Source organism: Tachypleus tridentatus, chromosome 6 (assembly GCF_004210375.1).
Source record: "Tachypleus tridentatus isolate NWPU-2018 chromosome 6, ASM421037v1, whole genome shotgun sequence".
Lineage (NCBI taxonomy): Eukaryota > Metazoa > Arthropoda > Merostomata > Xiphosura > Limulidae > Tachypleus > Tachypleus tridentatus.
Window position 1 is genome coordinate 88,986,484 of NC_134830.1, and position 17,227 is coordinate 89,003,710.

The 17,227-nt window shown below is 32.0% G+C and overlaps 2 protein-coding genes across 5 annotated transcripts in view; both read left to right on the plus strand.

Moving 5' to 3' along the window:
* LOC143253003 (rho GTPase-activating protein 18-like) overlaps positions 1 to 7,642 on the plus strand; it is a 44,574-nt gene extending 36,932 nt beyond the window's left edge. For 2 of the 3 annotated variants that reach the window (XM_076506030.1, XM_076506033.1), the window contains exons 13-14: positions 4,707 to 4,904; positions 7,568 to 7,642. The gene's annotated coding sequence lies outside the window, so the exon portion shown is untranslated. Of the gene's footprint in view, positions 1 to 1,350; positions 4,682 to 4,706; positions 4,905 to 7,567 lie in introns of those variants that run through there. The other variant, XM_076506031.1, reaches the window with a different exon arrangement.
* A 432-nt stretch (positions 7,643 to 8,074) lies between these two features.
* Positions 8,075 to 16,991, plus strand: LOC143253004 (rho GTPase-activating protein 40-like). Of its 2 annotated transcripts, none has more exons than XM_076506034.1 (4): positions 8,075 to 11,622; positions 11,997 to 12,172; positions 13,442 to 13,557; positions 14,904 to 16,991. In XM_076506034.1, the coding sequence occupies exons 1-4, from the start codon at positions 11,575 to 11,577 to the stop codon at positions 14,993 to 14,995; spliced, it is 432 nt and encodes a 143-aa protein (XP_076362149.1). In that variant the 5' UTR covers positions 8,075 to 11,574; the 3' UTR covers positions 14,996 to 16,991. The 2 variants fall into 2 exon arrangements, with proteins under 2 accessions (XP_076362149.1, XP_076362150.1); XM_076506035.1 differs by having other exon boundaries at positions 8,075 to 11,598.
* Positions 16,992 to 17,227: the final 236 nt, after the last annotated feature.

Consider the following 17,227-nt stretch of genomic DNA (forward strand, 5'->3'; position numbering starts at 1 on the left):
ATCGAGTGGATATCTATCACAGATGTTGACTGATCATGTACCTATTATCATATATAGGACTGATTAAGTATTTTCTTACAATTGAATAATCAAGCTCTTCCTTATCATAAAGTTATCAATTGTGTCTCTCTCACAGGCATGAGCTGATCACGTACCTCCATTATATCATGGAGTGGTTAACTACTTTCTTTTCATTGATTAATCAAGAGCTTCCTTTTCTTAAATTGATCAAGTGTGTTTCTATCACAGACATGGACTGATTAAGTACTTTCATCATATCATGGACTGGTATAGTACTTTCTTTCCATTGATTAATAAAGATTTTGCATGTCATAAAGTGGTCAAGAGTGTCTTTATCCCAGACAGAAAACATATCACTCATCATATCATGGACTGGTTAACTACTTTCTTATCATTTGTTAATCAAGGGCTTCCTTAAAGTGATCAATTGTGTGTCTCTATCCCAGACATGGACTGATGATGTACCTCCCCTTTTATCATCTTCTGGTTAGGTACTTTTTTGCCTTGATTATCTAGATGTTTCTTGTCATAAAGTGATCAAGATTATCTCAGTCATAGACAAGGACCGACTATATATTTCCCATCATACCATGGACTGGTTAAGTACTTTCTTACCATTGATGAATCAAGATCTTCCTTGATATAAAGTGATCATGTGTGTCACTATCACAGATGTGTACTGATCACGTACCTATCATGATATACTGAACTCGTTAAGTATTTTTTTACATTTGATTAATCATTATCTTCCTTGACATAAAGTGATCAAGTGTGTTTTTATCATAGATTTAGATTAATCATGTACCTTCCATCATATGACCTGGTTATGTACCTACTTACTATTTATTTGTCTAGATCTTCCTTGTCATAAAGTGATCAAGTGGGTCTCTATCATACACATGGATTGGTCATATACCCCCCATCATTAATTGATTAGTTAAGTACTTTCTTACCATTGAATAATTAAGATCTTACAGGACCTAAAGTGATCACATGTGTCTCTATCACATCACATACATAAACTGATCACATACCTCCCATTATATCATGGACTTTATAATCACTTTGTTAGCATTGATTAAATAATATCTTCCTTGTAATAAAGTAATCAAGTGTGTCTCTCTCACAGACATGTACTGATCGCCCACCTCCCATCACATAATGGACAAGTACTTTCCTACCATTGATTAATGAAGATCTTCCTTGTCATAAAGTGATCAAATGTGTCTCTATAGAATACATGGACCAATCATGTACCTGTCATCATACCATGAACTGGTTAATTACTTTATTACCATTGATTAATCAAGATTTTTCTTTATCATAAAGTGCTCAAGTGGATCTCTAAAACAGACATGGACTGATCATGTTTCTCCCTTTTTATGATGGCTAGTTAAGTAATTTCTTATCATTGATTAATCGAGATCTTTCTTGTCAAAAATACCACTAATATTCCATTTAACTTCATTAAGAATTATAGTGATACTCCACTTAATGTCATAGGACAATAACACTGATATTCCACTTAATTTCGTTCAGTAGTACCATTGATATTCCACTTCATGTCGTCCAACAATAACACCAATATGGCACTTTATTTTACTCAAGGATACCATTGATACTCCATGAATATCCAACAATACCACTGATATTTCACCTAACTTCATTCAAAATACCATTTATACTCCACTTAATGTTGTCCTACAATACCACTGATATTCCAGTTACCTTAACTGAAAATACGATTTATAATAAACTTAATATCATTCTACAATAACACTGATATTTCACTTAACTTCATTCAACAATACCTTTTGTACTCTACTAAATGTTCTCCAACAATCCAACTAATATTCTACTTAACTTCATTCAACAGTACCATGGATACTTCACTTAATGTTGTCCAACAATACCACAGATATTCCACTTAACATTATTCAGTAATACCTTTGATACTCTACTTATTGTCATCCAACAATACCACTGGTATTTCACTTACCTTTATTGAGAGTACCAGTGATATTCCACTTAATATCATCCGACAATACCATTGATATTCCACTTAAGTTCATTTTACAATACCACTTATATTCCACTTAATGTCGTTCGACAATATCATTTCTATTCCACTTAACTTCATTTCACAATACCATTGATATTCCACTAAACTTCATTCAACAATACCATTCATACTCCACTTAATGTTGTCTAAGAATACCACAGATATTCCACTTAACTTCCTTCAATAATACCTTTGATACTAGAGTTAATGTCATCCGACAATACCACTGATATTCCACTAACTTCAATCACCAATACCATTGATACTCCACTTAATGTGGTCCAATAATACCATTCATATTCCAATTAATTTCATTGAAAATTAGTGATACTCCAATTAATGTCATCCTATACTACCACTGATATTCCACTTAACTTCATTGAAAATACCATTAATACTCCACTTAAGGTCGTCCAACAATACCACTGATGTTCTACTTAAATTCATGGAAAATGCCTTTGAAACTCCACTTAATGTCGCCCAAGAATACCACTGATATTCTACTTAACTTCATTTAATAATACCGTTGATACTCCACTTTATGTCATCCTACAATACCACTAATATTCCACTTAACTTCATGCAGTTAATCCTTTGATAGTTAATGTCGTCCGACAATACCTTTGATATTCCACTTCTTTGAACAATAACATTGATACTCCACTTAATGTCCAACATTACCACTGATATTCCACTTAACGTCATTCAATAATCCATTATACTTCTTTTAATGTCATGGTACAACACCACTGATATTCCACTTAACTTCATTCAACTATACCATGGATATTCCATTCAATATCATATGGCAATTCCACTAATATTCCACTTAACTTGATTTAAAATACCTTTGATACTCCACTTAATGTCCCACAACACCACTGATATTTCACTTAACTTCATTTTTAGATACCATTTGTACTCCACTTAATGTCTTCAAACAATAACACTGATATTTCACTTAATTTCGTTGAACATACCATTGATACTCCACTTATTGTTGTCAACAATACCACTGATATTCCACTCAACGCCATTCAGTAATACCATTCATACTCCATTTAATGTCTCCTACAATACTACTAATATTCCACTTAACATAGTTCAACTATACCATTAATACTCCATGTTATGTCATCCTACAATACTACTGATATTTCCCTTAACTTCATTTATTAATACCTTTCATGCTCCATTTAATGTTGTCCAACAGTACCACTTATATTCCACTTAACTTCATTCAACAATACTAGTTACACTCCACTTAATGTCCAACAACACCACTGATATTCCACTTAACATAATTCAACTATACCATTGACACTTCAGTTAATGTCATCCTACAATACCACTGATATTTCACGTAACTTCATTCAATAATATCTTTGATACTCCATTTAATGGCATCCTAAATACCACTGATATTCCACTTTGATAGTTTAATTAACGTCTTCCTACGATATCAGCGATGTGCCACTTAAATTTATTGAAAATACTTGATGCTCCACTTAATGTCGTCCGACAGAACCACTGATATTCTACTTAACCTCATTCAACAACGCTATTGATACTCCACTTAATGTTGTCTAACAATACCACTAATATTCCACTTAACTTCATTCAACCATACCATTGATATTCCAGTTAATGTCATCCTGCAATACAACTGATATTCTACTTAACTTCATTGAAAATACCATTGACACTCCACTTAATGTCGTCTTGCAATACCACTGATGTTCCAATAACTTCATTCAATAATATCTTTGATACTCCACTTAATGGCATCCTAAATACCACAGATATTCCACTTAACTTCATTGAAAATACCATTGATACTCCATGTAATATCGCCCGACAATACCTCTGATGTTCCACTTAACTTCATTGAATATTTTTTTGATACTCCACTTAATATCATCTTACTATACCAGTGATATTCCACTTCATTGAAAATACAATTGATACTGCACTTAATATTGTCCAACTATACCACTGATATTCCACTTAACTTCATTCAACAATACCATTGATACTCCACTTAATGTCATTCTACAATACCACTGATATTCCACTTAACTTTATTCAACAATTCCGTTCATACTCCACTTAATGACGTTGTACAATACCAGTGATATTCCACAGTTTATTCAACAACAACATTTATGTGGCACTTAATTTTATTCGACAATAACATTGATTGTGTACTTAACTTCATTCAATCTCAACATTTATGTGGCACGTAATTTTATTCAGTAGTACCACTGTTATTCCACTTAACTTCATTGAACAACGACATTTATGTGCCTCTTAATTTCATTGAAGAATACTATTGATACTCCATTTAATGTACAACATTACCACTGATATTCTATCTAAGTTCATTTTATTCAACAATACCATTGATACCTATAAAGATATGGAGAGATTTGTTGACTTTTGAATAGTGACACATTGTTTAGACCATGTTTATTGTAAATTATCTGAGAGTTTTACTAGTTGGTCTGAAATTTATAGTTTATAAAATAATACTAAAAGAGTATTTACAAATCTACATAAAGTATTCAAGATAATTAAGTATAAATAACGTAACCGAATGATAAAATGTTTTTTTCTTGTTTAGGCTCTTGTCACATTTCTGGCACGGTTAGCAGCAGATGAAGACAAGATCAAGATGAGTCTTCGGAACATCGCTATGATAATAGCACCAAACCTCTTTCCTCCTACACCAAAAGGCGACTTACAATCTGAACTTCATATGGCTCGTATAACGTGCAGGGTCACAGAAATGTTGATCAAGTATAGAGATATTTTGTGGACGGTAAATTAAGTAATGTTTGCTTCAAATACAATATTTCAATCTTTGTTTTTTTATATTTATAACATACCATTTCCTAATGTTCAATCGTTTGATTGTACTTATTTCATGACATGTTTGATTAATAACCTTATTAACTGCTTCTCATGCTATGGTGTAAATTCTACAAACGAAACTGGAAATAATGTACATATTAATAATTCTGATAACTTAATGCTTTTGGTTAATAAACCAAAATGTTTTTGTGAGAATGTTACTAACAGATAATATCTACACCAGGAGCTCAATGCCAACACTAAGGGCTTATACCGTTAAAAAGTTGGCTTCGATATCTGTAATGAGCAGAACACATAGAGGTCATTAGAAATACTAGAGATTCACAATATAAGAATTGTTGCCAACTATATTCACTTTCATGTTTTTATAATTTTATTTATGCAATTCGGCTAACGTATTCCAACAAAAATAGGGATTATGTAGAAGAGAACATTTTAGTTTGAATTTTCATACATAACAAATTTCAGTGAAAAAGACTAGGTTATATTAAAATTATTCAGAAACCTCATCACATGGTTACTGTTTTTGTTGCTATGTTTAGCATGCTCTACATGACGATCGTGCAGAGTATTTTTTTCTTCCAAAAGGTTTTTGCTCCACAGTAGCAAAGCGATATGTTATCGGACTTACAACACTAGAAACCTATTTCGGTACCCGTGGTGGACTCAGCACAGATAGCGTATTTTACTTAACTACAAAAAGAATCAAACAAATAAAAGGCCCTTTCATAAGGCTTGGTGTCTAAAGTATAGCACTCCTTCATGGAGACTCGCTCTAGTTGACTTAATGTACGACATTAACAGTTTTCTATTGCTTGTTTCAGTACTGCACAAAAACCCATAAGTGTGTGATTTTATCAACATATTTTCGTATGAAATAGCATTGGGTATTCATTTCACTCTTCAGCTACTTGAAGTATGAGACAGTTGAGCAAATATGTCTTGGAAGTAGTCCGTGTATACGCAACCTGTGCCACTTTTCCAGATTAAGAGTCATCTTGATTATGTTTCTTGCGTACTTCTTGTTAACCTGAAGATGACCTAGGAAGGTCGCAACGTTGTTCTCTTCTTATCAATAAAAGTGTTAATACCCATACCGGCCATTCTGAGATACATTTTTCTTGCGTACTGTTGTGTAAAATACGTGGAAGGCTCTAGCCACTACCATTTGTGTTTGTGGTATCTCACCTATTGCAATGCTTTTTTTTCCGGTTAATTGTGGTACCCAAGCTGATTAAAATTCCTTTGTTCTCCATTGCTATTAAGTATAACTCCAGTTTTCTGATCTGATCACAAGTGAGAGTATACAAATGTTTTGTATCAGGAAGAGCTAATGTATACACTTACCAAAAGCCATCAGTATGCGTAATACCGATGTTGTAGTGACCTAAGCATTTCTTAACCTCAAGATCATTAGCACTGATACACAATTCAAAACAGAAATACACAGAAAAAGCACCCATACAAGATTGTACATTCCCTGGGACTCAGCACATGAAACAAAACAAAAACTTAACATATTAAGAAACTAAATAAACACAGACACAAAACTCTGCTCACCCTATAGAATTAATGATGAAATTAACAAAATAAAACAACATTTCATCAACATCATCAAATTTCCTCAAAAAACCATATAAAAATTATACGCACACACCTAGACCAACAACAAACAGCAATAAATCCCAAGATACAACAAACTACAAAACCTTATACTGCTACATACCATATGTTCTCGACATCAGCGAAAAAATAACCAACATTTGGAAAAAACTTATAACAAAACACATTCCAGTAAATACCAAATTTATTCAAAACCAAGTACAAAACTGAAGTCCATACTATGTAAAAACTACACTGTCAAACACAACACCAACATTAATTATAAAATACAATGCAACAACTGCCACGATTTCAAAATTGGAGAAACAAGCAGAAAAATGGAAACTAGATGCAAAGACCAAAAAAGAAAAAAAAACACATGTAATGTGCCACTTACTCAACATAACCATTGAAAACACCCTGATACTAAGTAGGGAAATAAATATAAACAAACGCAAAATCAAAGAAGCCCTATTTGTACAAACAACTAAAACCAAAATTAAACCAATATAAAAGAACACCTTTTTATACCTACACTAATTAATAACCTAATATCCAACTGCAACGTCGGCTACAATCCCATACCCGTTTATACTCTTGTCCCTAAGGCATGTGTCCGGCAACAGTTACTTGCAAACTCTTTCTTAACCTGAAGATGAGTAAGGAAGGTCGAAAGGTTGTTCTCTCCTTATCAGTAAAACTGTTAATATCCATACCAGCTGTCCTGAGATACATTGTGATACATCTGTCTCACAGCCACTTCATACAGGCTGTGTTGTCACGTGACATATTTAAAATCGTTTTAACGTAATCAACCCTCTGTAACGCTTTGTACTTTAACTGTCCATAGTATGTTGCCAATATTAGTTTACCCATTTATTTATTTTTATGTTTTAATATTATAATTTGTTTATTATATTTTTAACGCCAATTACTTATTTTTATTATAATTTTTGTGTGCAGTACAAAGTGTTACTGAGTCTTTCTTCTAACTAATTCTGTTTTCAGATCCCAGTTTGCTTGTTAAAACAAGTACGAAAGAATAACGAATACAAAGCCTTAAAGAAAGCTGATCATAAATTAGTAAGTTAGTTTGTGAAATTTTGCACTGATATTTTAGTAGAAATAATTATGGACATCGAAATTCAATAAGAATGTTTCAACCAGACAGTTACATTTTATCATTGGTCTAACAAATAGTAGTGTTTATAGTGTTAAAATCCTAATGTTCAAAGAATAATCTAGCGTTGAAGGTTGAGTACTTTTAACAGTTAGAACTTCCATAAAGAATAATTGGTGATGCAAAAACTCATAATCTTGTCAAGGGAAAAAAAATTACTTGTTTGTCTGAAATTAGTTGCTTTAGGTATTTTGAAGGCATATATGTCTATTTTCATCCCTAGAAAAAGAAGCTAAGAAAGAAGCTTGGAGTAGATTTCTACGACATAATAGGACAAGAACAAGTAAGGTCAACATATTTGTTTTCTTCTGGTCAACAGTAACACCTCTGTGAGTATTGTGCAAGAGGTTAACAAAAACTAATTACGTATTCTAGACTGTGACTGTAGCAGCACTTATAAGAGTGCAAACCCATAAAGTATTTATGTATATGTATACATATATATGTGTGTGTGTGTTCATCACAATTTGATTTAATATTATTGCATTTCTCGAGGATGAGTGTTTTGGGGTTATATAAACAACATAGTATTGTCACTGAACATATTTTTTTATATTCTTAATAAATTTAATGTAATTGATTATTTATTATTATTTATATTATGTAACGGTTATTTTAAAGTATATAATGCAGCACATACTATCTCATAAAGTGTACGATTAGCGTGTTATAGAAACCATTTCAAAGAGGAGAATTTAATACTGTGAAAACTTGACATTCAAAATGTATAAGGACAAATATTTATTTTAGAGTAGAATACAAAACTATCAGATATTCATTATTATAAAGAAACCAGCCGCTTTTTCAATTATTTAGTTAACACATTGATTAATCTTCCAGTTCAGATTTATTACAAGCCCAAATAGTAGTCTTACATTGATCTTTAGGGTAATTCAAATAAAGAGAGACTTACTAAAATATTACATATATTTATCACTAACGGTGCTTATATCTGATATTGATTTATTTTTATGTGATTTTGTCCCCCAGTAGTACAGCTGTAACTCTGCAAACTTATTACAATAATAGTGGTGAAAATAGCACAGAGTGCCCATTAAGTAGTTTTGTGCTTAACATTAAACAAACAAATCTAATGGGATTTTATAATGCTCTCTTGAAGTAGCAGGCTTCAGTGTCTATTTCACAGAATAATTCATGATTTAATCCATGTATTGAGTACAGTGCAGATAGTCTCTTGTATGAAAAGTAATGTGAGAAGAGCATTCACAAGCCATAATGCAATAAGCTAACATATACTTCATGGAGAGAAAAAACACAATTTACTATATTCATTGTGAATGTGGACTCCACAAGAGAGACAAAAATACCAAAACAATTAGAATTCAAGAGCTAGCAATTTGACAGCATGTAATCTATCAGCCATAGCCCATTATGCCAGAGAAGAAGCCATACTATAACAATGGGATATGAACTGTACAGAATAAAAAGATAGTTAAAAGAAGCCTTCTAGATACTTTATTAATAACACATTCACTCAACTTAGTATGTAATTTAACAAAATATATATCTTTCTTGAAGAAATTCAAATAAGTTAGTTCTTCCAATGGAATAGACTCTAGATGAATGAATAATACCCAAGAATACCCCAACTACTGCAACCATAGAAATAGTCTTTGTCTATCAGAACATAAACTAAGCAGGTATTTGGGTAGAAAAATTATCTTAGGTACAAAACAACTTGTACCATTTATCATCCAGAGTGTTTGAAGATTATCTAGTCCTTCTTTGTCCCACAAGTGGTATTTAATGTTGTTTAAAGTGAAGGAAAGGTGAATCCAGGTAGTTAGAATAGCTGAGAAGACAAGAAGAAGTCTGCTGTAACAAACGGTCCTGAACAAGGCTTGGCAGGGGTATATAGATCCAAATGCCATGGCTGGGATCTACAGATCTAATGCCTTGAAATAATGGGTTTATTATGGGAGTATGTTGTAGAAAACCTACTTTCACTGGACAAAACTGAATTTAAGTCTGATTAGATGAAGGTGACGTGAATTACTGCTGGTAGGATTCAAACCAAGATATAATACGTAAGATGTAACAGGGTCAATAAAAGGGAAGAGAGACTCAAGTGACTATTGTAATGTTTTATTGCAAGGTTAAATAATCTAGTTTCAGTAGATGAGAAGTCAGAGTGTTTTTCAACATAACAGAGTAGATAGGGAGGTGATACGCAATCATGCATCTCAGTTGTAATTTTATGAATATTTGTGTTTACATGTTACTATACATGCATTTCTATAGTGGTTCTCATGAAGGATTTATGTGTATGGAATACTGATTGTCTCGCAGTTGTGTGCATTGTGGCTAATTTTCTTATATTATGCCATTCTGGCTTGTAATTTTCTCATACATTTCTGTGATATGGGAGCTACAGATTAAAACTACAATTTAATGTGAGGCCTAAATATTTCACAGTGTCAGAGAAAGTGATGGGAGAGTTGTAGAAAGCTAGTCTGACATTTCTGATCTTTTAAAATTTTTAGTTCTTCTTGGGACTATCTTCAAAATTAGTATTTAATGATAACAAAAGTTATAATGAAACAACATGTTATGAATGATGACAAGAAAGTAATTATAAGTGTGGATCTTACAAGGACTTTGGTATAGTTTATGCTGGTTACATAGTTCCAATGCAACACTGATTACACCAAACTATGTGCTTGAAACACAAATTCGAAGAATTGGACATGTTTCTAAATTTATGTTATTTGAAGGAAAAACAGGCTAGTGTTGGAGAAGTTTAGGTAGTTGAGTGTATATCAAAATTTTATTACTTCAATAAAAGCATGCCCTTTTGCAGAGAGTCACACAGGTGGATTGAATTAGAATGTATTTGGCCTAGAAAGTAAGGTAGCTGAAATTGTTTCCTTTAATTATAATGAGTTGATTGCAGGTTGAGAAATTCTTTCCTTTAATTATAGTGAGGTGACTGTAGGTAGTTGAAAATGTTTCCTTTAATTATAGTGCAGTGACTCCAATTAGCTGAAATTGTTTCCATTAATTATAGTGACATGACTGCAGGTAGCTGAAATTGTTTCTGTTAATTATAGTGAGGTGACTGCAAGTAGCTGAAATTGTTTCTGTTAATTATAGTGAGGTGACTGCAAGTAGCTGAAATTGTTTCTGTTAATTATAGTGAGGTGACTGCAAGTAACTGAAATTGTTTCCTTTAATTATAGTGACATGACAGCAGGTAGCTGAAATTAAGTCAGGTGGTATTATTCACAAGCTTAGATTATTTTTCGTGGCAGAGTATTGTACTTAAAGATATCTTTTCTATACATTATGAATCAATGTACTGCTTTCAACTTGCCCTATTTAAAACCAAAATGAACGTTTTCACATTGTGTATATACACACACACACCATTTTTAAGAAGTATTTTTTGTTTTTAATGCCAACTTTTATTGGCCACACCCCTATTAATTTTTTAAATTCATTTCTGAGTAATGTATATGTACCTTTCAAAGCCACTGGATAATAAGGTTATATAAATGAAAGTACACCATCCAAAATCATTAGATTATCTGGTTTCATGGAGCGATTTCCAAAAGATCTCAAATTATCTGATTTCATAAAAGAGAATGTACCTTTCCCAAGCTGTAAGTATAGCAGGTTTCATAAAGGAAAATATGCCTTTCCAAGAACACTACTGTACATGTTAAATCAAACACTTGTGTGAGTCATTTTCAGGTGATCTTTAGTGTCTGGGAGTAGCATGCAAGTCATCTCTCATGCACACAGGATGAAAATGAAGACCTTTCCATGAGACAGTACCTTTTTCACAAGTAAAGTGGGAGTTTGACAACTTTATATGACCAATCCACTCTTTTTCGTGGTAATTATCTACCAGCTTAGCAAGGTAGAGATGAGTGATACCATTCACTAGGCCTAAAACCAATACAATAGATAGCAGCTATGACATTATTAGTTCAGTGTAAAGAGACATTTTCTCTGTAAAGGGTTTCAAAGAGTTGTAAAACGTATTCAAGGTGAACAATGTTATATAAATACAAGCTTTCTATTGTTGACGTGAAATGTATAATTAATAATAAAACATGATACTGGCATAGACAATTTCCATTTTATTTTGCCAGTGAATGTCTTCTTTCTTTAGAATTTAAACATATTATCTAGAGTCATACAATTGAATCAGGTAAGGTTAAAAGATATATAAAAATGAATTGAAGCATCATCTTCTCTATTCAAACAAATAGTCTCTAATGTATCTTCTAGTCAAATGTCAGCAAAGTCGAGATAGAACTAAAACCTCAACAGTTTGATTCCAGACCTTTCTCTGTATGTATTGACAATAATACTAGGGTTGGTGATGTGATCTACAAAGCAGCTTACCATCTAGATGTGATTTCCTATTCACAGGAGATTCCTAATAATGATGATTACTCTCATAGGTGAGAAAGGATTTGTTGTATAAAGTTACTTGAAACATGATATATACTAAACTTGTTTATTATTTCCTGCAGTAATATTATAGTCAGGAAAGCAGATGTATGTTATCTCACATATCATCAAAGTGAGTAATGAAAAATGCTTCTTACTTTCAAGCATAATATAGTTAGATATGAGAGATCTCTGTTATATCATGAATTAATAATTTAAATATGGGAGATCTTTGTTACATCCTGAAGTAGTATACTATTATGGGCAGGAAGAAAATATGTTGCTTGTCTCCAGGAAGATTATAGTAATTAAGGGCAGCTCCTTGTTACCTTTGTCAATACAATAATATCAGGAAGAAGAGACACTGCTTGTCTCCAGGAATATTATAATAATTAAGGGCAGTTACTTGTTACCTTTGTTAGTATGATATTATTAGAAAGATGAGATGTTGCTTATATCTGGAATATTATAGACATAAAGGACAGCTATTTTTTACCTTTGTTAGTATATTAATATCAGGAAGAAGAGATGTTGCTTGTCTTCGGGAATATTATAGTAATTAAGGACATCAACTTGTTACCTTTATTAGTATAATAATATCAGGAAGAATAGATGTTCCTTGTTTCTGAATATTATGGTAATTAAGGACAGCTACTTAATACCTTTTTTAGTATATTATCAAGAAGAAGAGATGTTGCTTTTCTCCTGGAATTTTACAGTAATTAAGGACAACTACTTGTTACCTTTGTTAGTGTATTAATATCGGAAAGAATAAGATGTTTCTTGTCTCCTGTAATATTATTGTAATTAAGGATAGCTACTTGATACCTCTTTTAGTATAATAATATCAGGATGAAGGTATTTTGCTTGTCTCCTGGAATATTATAGAATTTAAGGAAACTACTTGTTGCCTTTGGTAGTATAATAATATCAGTAAAAAGAGATGTTGCTTGTCTTTTGGAATATTATAGTAATTAAGGACAGCAACTATTACCTTTGTTAGTATAATAATATCACGAAGAAGAAATGTTGCTTGTCTCCTGAAATATTATAGTAAACAAGGACATGTACTTGTTATCTTTGTTAATACAGTAATATCAGGAAGAAACGTTTTTGCTTGTCTTTCAGAATATTATAGTTAGTGAGGAAAGTTTTGTTAACTTATGTAGAATTATATGATATATGGTGCCCTTAACTTTCGGTAATATGCTTTACTGTGATGAATCTGTATTACATAGATGAGATACACTAATGTTTTATCAATCTTGTTTGGTCTACAGAACAATGTATGATGTTTTAAATGGGTTTAATCCAACTCAATATTGTTTACAAACAAATACGGATGCTGCTACATTTGTGAAGACACATTCTTTGCATGAAGTTGGTGGGAACTTTGGTAAGTTGAGTGTTAGGATAAAAATACCCCTTATACACAGTTAAGTGCTGCCAATTATAAGATATATTGGTGAATTCATTTTTCTTTATTCTATCATTTATTCCACCAAGATCTTTCTACATTTTACAAATTACATGTTAGTATTTTTATGAATTCTCAGATTTTAAAGCTATATCATAATAGTTATTTCAACTGAGTTATAAAGTTAACTTTAAGTTGAAAAATGAAAACAGTAATCACAGTTCTGTTCAGGCTGACAACACCAGATGCTTAGTATAAATGTACACACATTTTTCATCAGAAGTTATATTGGTAGATGGGATAAATCAAAAGCTATATTTGGAAGGTGAGGTAAATCAAAAGGTATTTTGATGAGTAGGACCAATCAAGAGCTATATTTGGTAGGTGGAATCCATCAGGAGTTATATTAATGGGTTGAACTCACAAGGTATTTTTTGATATGTGATATTGATATATTAGTGAGATTCAACAGGAGGTTTATTTGGTTGATGAGATACATCAGGAGGTATATTAATAGACGGGATCAATCTTAAGTTATAGTTTTTAGTAGGAGGGATCAACAAAGGGATATATTAGTAGGAGGAATCCAACAATGGTTTTTATTTATTGGTGAAATCCAGCATGAGCTTTGTTTGGAAGATGAGATCCATCAAGAGCTATATTTGGAAGATGGGAACCATCAAGAGTTATGTTTGAAAGATGGGATCCATCAAGAGTTATGTTTGGAAGTTGGGAGTTATCATGAGCTATATTTGGAAGATGGGAACCATCAAGAGTTATGTTTGAAAGATGGGATCCATCAAGAGTTATGTTTGGAAGTTGGGAGTTATCATGAGCTATATTAGTGGGAGAGATCCATCAATAACTATATTTATTGGTGAAAGTTAGTTGATTTACAAAGCAAGCTGAAACAAATGAGCTATTCAAACAAACTTGTAGGGGACACTTCATGCTGGTATATTTGGAAGGTGGGATCCATTAGGAGTTATATTAGTTGGTGGGATTGATCAGTAGTTATACTTGGCAAGCAGAATGAATCCTGGGAGACAGTTGTTTGGGAAGAATTAGGCGTCATAGTTGCTACATAGGATCTATCTGGAATTTTAGCTGTTTGTGGAATCATTGTGAAGTTGTATTTGATATATAGGATTATTCAAGAGTTATATTTGATGTATAGAATCTATCAGTAGTTATCAAATCTATCAAATGTGGAACCATGTTGCACATGTGGTATGATGTAAATTAAGTGTTTATAATAAATTAGTCACTGAAGGACTTTTAACACTTCACTGTCTCAATAGTACCCCTGTTTTAATGTTCAACAGGTGAGCGTCGACTGAGAAACGAAGCCTTTGTACTGGCTATACATGTAGAAAACCCCACTGCTGGATGGGAACTTCGATGTAACCACTTGTGATACATTTGTAAATGTGAAAAATGGAAGAAAGGAGGTTTAAATAGTGTATCGACTTGAAATGAAAAAAAAACTGAAGGCTTAACACAGTAAAATAAATTGGAAAATGAACAGACTCTAATTTACTTTGTCATCATAGAGTTCTTGTTGAGAAATGATTTCATATCTATTATGTTTTAAGGTATTTTAAAGAAAGATCATGAAAGGAAATTAGTTTGGTATTCTTTTTGTGATTGAACTTGATTAATTGATTTTTGTAGGAAATTTTGGTAAGTATTTGTTTTACATTTCTTTCCTACTCAAATAGTTTATTGAAATAATTTTAGATTCAATGTTTTTAACTTACACTCAAACAAAGGTGTCATTCATACTCATGAAGTTTGTAATTTACTAAAAAAACTGTAAAAACATCTCGGACATCAACTGGCAATATTAACTGCAGCACTAGTCCACTGATTTTGTCATTGATATTCACGACTTCTACAAGTTTGTCAGAAAAACTGTAAAAACATTAAATATTAACTAACTAATCTAAGGATTGTATTGTTGAAATTCAGGACCTTTATATATTTATCTGAAAAACTGTAAACACATTGAATATTAATTAACTAGTCAAATGTTTGTGTCATTGACATTAGCATTGGATATTAGCTAACTAGGCTAAGGACTGTATTGTTGAAATTCAGGACCTGTATTTATTTATCTGAAAAACTGAAAACACACTGGATATTAACTAACTAGTCAAATGATTGTGTCATTTATATTCACGATTTGTATGTGTTTGTCTGAAAAACTGTAAACACCTTAGATATTAATTAACTTGTCAAATGATTGTATCATAGACATTCCTGAGTGCCAAGTTACGTGAAAAAGACCCTGTAAACATGTTCTATATTGATCAAATAGTCTATTGATTATGTCATTGATATTCATGACTTCCATTTATGTGTCTGAAAATCTGTAATCACAGTGGATATTAGTGAAATAATTCTGTAAGAGGATTTTTGTGTTTGACTGAAAATTGTCAAATAGGCATTTGGATATTTATCAGTATACTGATTTTGTAATTGATACTTTTGACAATGGTGTTTGAAAACTGTACAAAAAAGACATTAATCATTAGCTAGCTTCTTAACTTCATCATTCTTCTTTTTTATAATATTTTAGTGAAAATGAATACATTTTAATGAAGTTAAATACGCAAAATCCCAAGGAAGGACTGCATTAAAAACTACAAATCCAAACCTCTAGTAACATTAGTTGACTTACAAAGCAAGCCGAAACAAACAAGCTATTCAAATAAACTAGTATGGGACACTTCATGCTGGTATAGTTTATTTTCTGTGCTGTCGATAGTGCCCTTCTACCATATTGGGCCTGGAATGCTAACTTCATGAGGTAAGTTTTCAACTTATGTACCCCCAAATGGTAGTATCTTATTTCCTTATTTTTATTTCAATTAATTTTTTTCTTTTTACTTGGGAAAGTAGTTACCTTCCCACAACTGTCTGCAGGCAGTGAAGGGTGATATAGATGTGGGACATTGTGGGCTTGAGCAACCACATCTTGCTCTCCTACTTTATGTTTCTATACCTATTGCTTCACTTTTATTCCTTGTATGAGACTGGCAAATGGAGGTTAAGACTGATAGATGGTGTATTATCACCACAATGTGGGCACTACATCCTCAATCACCTTCAAAACCTAGGATACATTTTATAATCTCCCATTATAGCTTGTATCCGGAGATCTTTTCAATTAATGCAGTGTTTTTTGTTTAATTTATCTTTGTTTCGGCTTGCTTTTTAAGTTATATACACATTGTCAAATGAATTAAAGAAAATCAGACTTGTATATAATATAGATAAATCCACTGTGCTTCTAATGTTAGTCAATTTTCTGATAAAAGAATATAGTAAACTTCTTATTTCCAATGCAAAGAAAAGATTGTTATACTAGACCAAGAATATCATTTGAAATAAAGTATTGATAAATAAAATACTTGCTTGTTTAATTAGAATATAATAACCAGAGCACTAGTGTGTTTAAATAGAAAATGATAACTAAGGAACTGGCATGTTTAATTAGAATATGATTAATTTAAAAGGCTTCAGTATCTAATGCACACCACCACACATCACCATGATCAATATAAGTTTCTCCAGTAATGAATTAATCTGTTGTGCAAACATCAATCTCAATCAAAGTGGATTCAGTAATACCTCACAACACTAA

Bases quoted from the DNA above. Each gene is read 5' to 3' on its own strand.
- LOC143253004 (XM_076506034.1), top strand. From the start codon at position 11,575: ATGACCAATCCACTCTTTTTCGTGGTAATTATCTACCAGCTTAGCAAG. The intron at 12,173-13,441 runs GTGAGAAAGGAT...TTTGGTCTACAG, and splicing joins AATGATGATTACTCTCATAG to AACAATGTATGATGTTTTAA. The intron at 13,558-14,903 runs GTAAGTTGAGTG...AATGTTCAACAG, and splicing joins TGAAGTTGGTGGGAACTTTG to GTGAGCGTCGACTGAGAAAC.